General features: G+C 30.1%; 1 protein-coding gene across 1 annotated transcript; it reads right to left on the bottom strand.

Moving 5' to 3' along the window:
* Positions 1-3,030: 3,030 nt before the first annotated feature.
* On the bottom strand, positions 3,031-5,010 carry LOC130800041 (E3 ubiquitin-protein ligase PUB23-like). Its single transcript, XM_057663375.1, has one exon. The coding sequence runs from the start codon at positions 4,511-4,513 to the stop codon at positions 3,245-3,247; it is 1,269 nt and encodes a 422-aa protein (XP_057519358.1). The 5' UTR covers positions 4,514-5,010; the 3' UTR covers positions 3,031-3,244.
* Positions 5,011-6,434: the final 1,424 nt, after the last annotated feature.

Raw genomic sequence — 6,434 nt, 5'->3', positions numbered from 1 at the left:
TCTAGGGTTTTAGATGTGGTTGTGCGCCTTTTCTTTTATTCTTAATGGCTTTTTGGCCATAATTTTCAAGATTTTGGCAATGTTCTCACCTTTATTTATACCGACCTTGTATAATCAATCGAATTCGACTTTGGCTCGACTTCACAAATGGATTTACAATGATGTAATATCGATGCACAAATGTGAGCACAAGACTGATTTTGACCCGATTTAAAACTCCTAATTCGAATCAAACTAATGACCCGAATAAACATCTCTAAAAAAGATGATACAAGTTTGCTAATACTATCTATATCAAGTAATTTATATTTTTGTTGTACAAAAAGTGCAAAGTATATATTGCCGTGGCCTGAAAATATTCTGGTCACAGTTAATACATAAATTAAAACATATTTTATACACGTGTAATATATTCAATAGCTAGTGATTAACATGTAGAATTCGTTTATGTCATATTTGAGAACAATGATTTAATTTGAAAATTAGGATTGACTCAAATTAATATTTGGTAAATTAAAAAATTTAAATTTAAATTTAAATCAACTCTACCGTTACTTTAAGGAAAATTCCACATGGTAGCATCCGGTTTATACCTTATCTAATTGCCGTAGCATTTTTCGTTAAATTCTTATCAATTTTCGTTTAATTTGTCATTTTAACTTTTCTATTCTTATTAAGTGTTCGTTGTTATCTTTATAATGTACCCTAAACCATTTTTATGCTCTCAAATGTTTAATTCACCTATTTGACGTTTAATTCACCGTTTAATTCATCAACGCTTTCAAATGTTTAAAATAAAATACTCATTTTCAAACATAATCTAAATCAATTATTATTAATTTATAAAGTATAATCTTTTATATTTTTTTTTTCTACTACTTTGTGCTAGCTTTCTTCAATATTGACCAAGTAATTAACTGATGATCCTACAGTGGTTGAAAATAATTTGTAGTCAACATTTGCACACTATGCATGTGCGTTTGACCGTTTGGATCAAAATAATATTATCATTAAATACATTAGAAAACCATTTTTAGATAAAGTATACGTATGAACTATGAATCAAGAAGACACATTTTAATCAATCATCTTGAATATATATTTATTTTTAGTGGTGAATTAGCAGTTATTTTACTAAGTTCGAAATGTTAATTGGCAGGTAATGGTAAAAAGAAGGAAAAGATGAAAGGTAACTTGATATAGCAGGTTATTTTCTAAAGGGTTCATTTGCAACAAACTGAAAGTAAAGGTTTTATTAAAAAAATTTCAAAGATGGAATTATTGGCAATAATAGGTTGGATTATTCACAACAAATTTTCCTAATATTTAATTAATTGGACTAGACAATCCTATCTTCCAAATCCTTAATCAACCCCTATTGGAAGAGATCTTTCAAAGACTATTCCTAGAATATTGCAAATTAAACAATTAATTCCCACTTTGCTTGAAATGGAAAATTATTTCCCACATTACTGTCCACGTAGGATAGGTGTGAGGAAATTTTTTTTTTTTTAATATAACTGCTACATGAAATGGCGGTTTTGTTTAGGGATGTGAACTAAACCGCTAGTTGAAATGGCATTTTGTGGATTTTTATTTAAAAAAAAAAAATATATTAGTAAACCGCCACTTGAAGTGGCAGTTTTGTAGCAGTACAAAACAGCAGATTTTTATTCAAAAAAAAAAAATTAGTAAACCGCCACTTGAAGTGGCGGTTTTGTAGCAGTACAAAACAGCAGCTTCGACATTTGCATTTCATTTTGCTCTTCTTCCTTCTTGCTGCTGCCAGTATCACCCTAAAAAAAAAACTTCTTCACTCTCATTTACTTCAAATTTACAATTCCTCTCATTCAACTAAACTAATCAACTACTTTCCCTTCTTCTCCTTGTGTACTAGTTCATTTTCATCCTCATTTAAGGTATTAATAAAACCCTAATTTTTTAATTAGGATCCAGTTCAGCCCATTCCACACTCCTTCTCCAAGGAGTTCAGCCCATAGAGGTAGCTCTTCTGGAGGATCCAGTTCTCAGTCCACAGGAGGTCGCCAGCGTTCATCTACTCGAGGTCGGTCTTCCAGATCGCCATCGTCATCCGGTACTATGTCGCCATTCATTCCTCCAACTTCCATCACCACTCCTCCTCCACATCCATCGCCTCCGCAAAGGATCATCACATATCAGCGTGCTAGTCAACGACGAGCTCCTGCTCTTAATGTCATTGCGGAGGTTGACGAGTTCACACCATCATCATCCACCGGTGCGCAAAACAAAAGGGGCCGGGGGTTGTAGTTTGAAAAATTTTGTATATTCTTATATGATTTGAACTTCTTGTATGACTTTCCATAATTGTAATATATCTTTGCATTATTTTCAAAATTAATTTTTTCAAATCAAGCTGGTTCGTAATTGATTATTATGGAATAGATGGTATTGAACTAGTTTAATGCATGTTGCGTTCACTATTTTAAAATGAAAGAAAAAAAAATTCAGGCCACAAGCAAACCGCCACATGAAGTGGCGGTTTACCAGGGACCAAACCGCCACTTGAGATGGCGGTTTGCTGCTGAAGGCAAATCGCCATCTCAAGTGGCGGTTTTGTCTGAAAAATAAAAAAAAAATAAATTTCCACGTGGACGGTATTGTGGGAAATACTTTCCCACATAATGCAAAGTGGGAATTATTTTTTTTTAGCCATAATATGGGAAAAGATTCGATCTTTCACCTATGATGTTAGCTTGATAATATAAATGGCTATTCAAAATAGGCTTAAAACTAAAAAAAACTCTTATGCTATGTTTGGATGGAAGAAAGTAAATCAAATTATAAGAGAGAGAAATAAGGGGAAGGGAGAAAAATAAAACACAACGAATTGAAGGGAAGAAATTTTAAAAGATAAAAATTGTAATCTATATCAATAAGAGCGATGGAATAATTATAAAATTGTTACCTATAACATAAAAGGGATAAAGTTGTATTTAATAGATGCTAGGAAATTTTATGTTAAATCAACAATGTGCGTAAAAGATAAAATGGGAGAAATATAATTGTTTATCAATAGTTAAATAAATACTCAAAAATCTTGTTATGTACACCAAATATAATAAATGAAATAGCCTCATTTTAAAGAAGCGTCTAAAAGTTCATTCTATTTGGCTAGCTATTTTTTTTACGGGCAAAGAAGAGAATTCCCCACAAAAAAAATAAATAAATAAATAAATAAAAAGAAAAAAAAATTGAAAATCAATCATTTATGACTTTTTAATAAATAATTCAATCCATGAATATTATTATTCGACCAAGTTAAGAAACAAGGAGAGTTGATCCAAGCCTGAGAATGCAACTTCAAAATCTCCTTAACCATCCCCTTAGTCTTAGCCTCACAATCAACTTGTAATACCAAACACAATTTTGCGACGACCCCAAGTTGCAACATCTCTTGCACAACACTCGGAATTCCGCAAAATTTACAGATCGCAAACAAAATTTTCACCCCTTTCTCGGTCGCAAAATGTGAAACCCTAAGTATCTTTTTAGACACAACAGCTAAACCAGCACCATGAGCCAACAACTCGGCTCTCCCCTCGGCACACCCACTCAAAGAATCCAGTACAGCCAGTACCATCTCCATCGTCCGCTTATCCTTAGACTCCATGAGTACATCCACCATTACTGGAATTGCACCTGCTTCTGTAACCCTAATTCTGTTCCTCCCCCAAGAACAAGCCAAATCCAGTACTTTTAGTGCTGTTTTTGTTGTTTTAGGAGAGATTTCATCTCTAATCAATCGAATAACCACTGCAAATTGTTCGCGTGTAAGTGAAACTACCTGTTTTGGATCAGCTACTTCTAATAATTGTTTCATCAATTCTATAGCATAAGCTCTCGAATCGTAATTTCTCTTTTCAATTATTTTCACTAGCGAATTAATCAATTCTCCTTCGTTCTGTTTCAGTAGATTTCTTAGTATCATTTCGTCAGAAATCTGAAGATGTACGAGTATGCGTAACGCATCTTCGCTAATATTTTTCAAGACGAGATCACCAAGGAACTCGGCTACACCAGGAGTAGTCTCTAAACAACGTTTGTTAGCGCTGCTTTCAGAAGATATTGATTTAATTGTGTCGAGAATTTGAAAGCGTCGCTGTGTGGACGATTTTGACGCTTCTTTGATGAGTTTTGAAATCTGCGCTTTGGTTATGGGTGGTTTCAGGGTAGGAAATCGTTCGATGCCGTAAGAAGCGTTGAGAGTACACCATGATTGAATAAGGCGTCGAAGTGTATGGTTAGGTGTGAGAAAAGCGTCGATATTGTTGGTATCTACGTTAAGGGGATGTTTGGTTACTGGGCAAATTGGATTATTGTTGGTGAAAATCCATGTTTCTATACTCTCACGATCGTATGTGATTCCTGTTGAGATAGTTATTGGATCCTTCATGATTTGTAATGAGATTGGACATAAGAAATATGATGGAACATTGATTTCTTCTTCATGATCATGATGATCACGATCCATTATTCGGAGCAGGTTAGATAATCCTTATTTGTAAGGTAAAAAGGGGGTGGAAATCAAAATTATGTTATAATAAAGGTTAAGGAGAAAGCCCACCGGCCACTATCACTAGACTAATTGAAGATTCTCGTTTTGGGTTGACTTTTAAAATTTAAGATTTTCGGTTTAATTGACTTTTGAAAGGTTTAAGCTTGAGTTTAGATGAGAGGATGGAGGTGATTGAAATTTGATATAAAGGTTTAGGAAAAGAAGATTTGAAAGGTGTGGGTTGGTGATGAAGTTTGGGGTTATATATATGGTGTCTAAGGAAAGAGACTATTCAAAGCTTGAGATGAAGTCAAAATAAGAAACATAGAATGGTATCAATATTGATTTGAAGAATAATAATACATGGAAAAAGGATGGATGACTATTCAAACAAATTGAAGGATGCTCACTTATGGCTAGGTATATATGGTAATGATATGCTATTTCAATTTTTTATTTTCATTTAATTATTGTTGGCATTTACAAATAATTTAACTTTAATAGGTTATAATCTCTAATTATTGGAACTTTTCCACAAGTTACTCTATATTTTTTTATTTCATTTAATAGTTTTATTTCAGTAAATAATTTAACTTTAATAGTTTTATTTCAGTAATAGGTTATAATCATATGATATGTGTCATTTTCTAAGGAGGCATAACAATACAATACTATAAAAATCTTGAAAAATTCTAACTGTCATCTTCTAAGGAGGCATGACAAATCGAAAATTTTAATTTGTTAAGAAATAACTATATGGCATATTATTTAGAGTAAATTTTATTTAACAATAATATGACTAAAAATGGTAAATGAATAAGTTAAAATATATAACAATAATTAAGGAAATAAGTAGAGTAAATATTCTGAATTAATCTTTTGTATTAGGATCAAAAATAAGACTACATACACAAATATTTTGATTTAATTGACTCTAACTATTTTTGAGAGAAAATAATAATATAAAGATTATCATAAGTTCACATTATTTGTATGTTCTATAATAAAAAAATAGTAAATTAAGTAATCAAAATGACAATCTTAATTAATATAAGGAAATCAATCATCAACTCAAAAAATAAAAAATCAATCATTAATTAATAATTTCTATTTGAATTTATAATTAATAATAATAATAATAATAATAATAATAATAATAATAATAATAATAATAATAAAGGTAGTTGAAATATGTATTTTACTTTTAAAAGTTAATTAATAATTGAAAATAAAAAATATGAACAATACTTATTGTATTGACTAACTTAATATCAATATGTAACTAAATATAATTATGATTTTGATATCTAAATTTTTAGTCTAATTGCGACTTATGTTATTTTAGCATATTAAAATAAATATTAGCAATCAGATAATTTAATTTCAATATTATTTAGAAGAAATTTAAAAAATTAGATTAGTATCTTACATTATCATTGGTTTATAACTATAATTGAAATATAGAAAAATAAAACTAACATGTTGATTAAATAGTTTTTTAGAATAATTTTATAGTAAGATGATGCATAGTATATTGATATTTTTATGTTGAGATTTTGATCAAGAAATATAAAATAAAATCAATATCTGATACATAGTTTACTAAAAAAGAAAAATTACCTAAAATAATCTAACTTTTTCATGATTTTCCTATAATAATTCTACCTGTTGATTAACTATGAATAATCCCAACTTTAAAGAGTATTTGCCTAGAGTAACCATGGGTAAATCGGTGACCTGCTATACTCGGTAATTCACTAAAAAAGTTAACTGAAAATTAATGTAAAATTAGAGAAAAATTTTGCATTTACATAAAAATTCCGAACAATAAAAGAAATCAGAATTTTTTTCAACATTTTTTAAATTTTATTTTGATTTATCTTTTTTTTAAAAATAA

This window comes from Amaranthus tricolor, chromosome 14 (assembly GCF_026212465.1).
Source record: "Amaranthus tricolor cultivar Red isolate AtriRed21 chromosome 14, ASM2621246v1, whole genome shotgun sequence".
Lineage (NCBI taxonomy): Eukaryota > Viridiplantae > Streptophyta > Magnoliopsida > Caryophyllales > Amaranthaceae > Amaranthus > Amaranthus tricolor.
The sequence above is the reverse complement of the archived record's forward strand: the minus strand, read 5'-3'. Positions and strand labels throughout refer to the sequence as shown.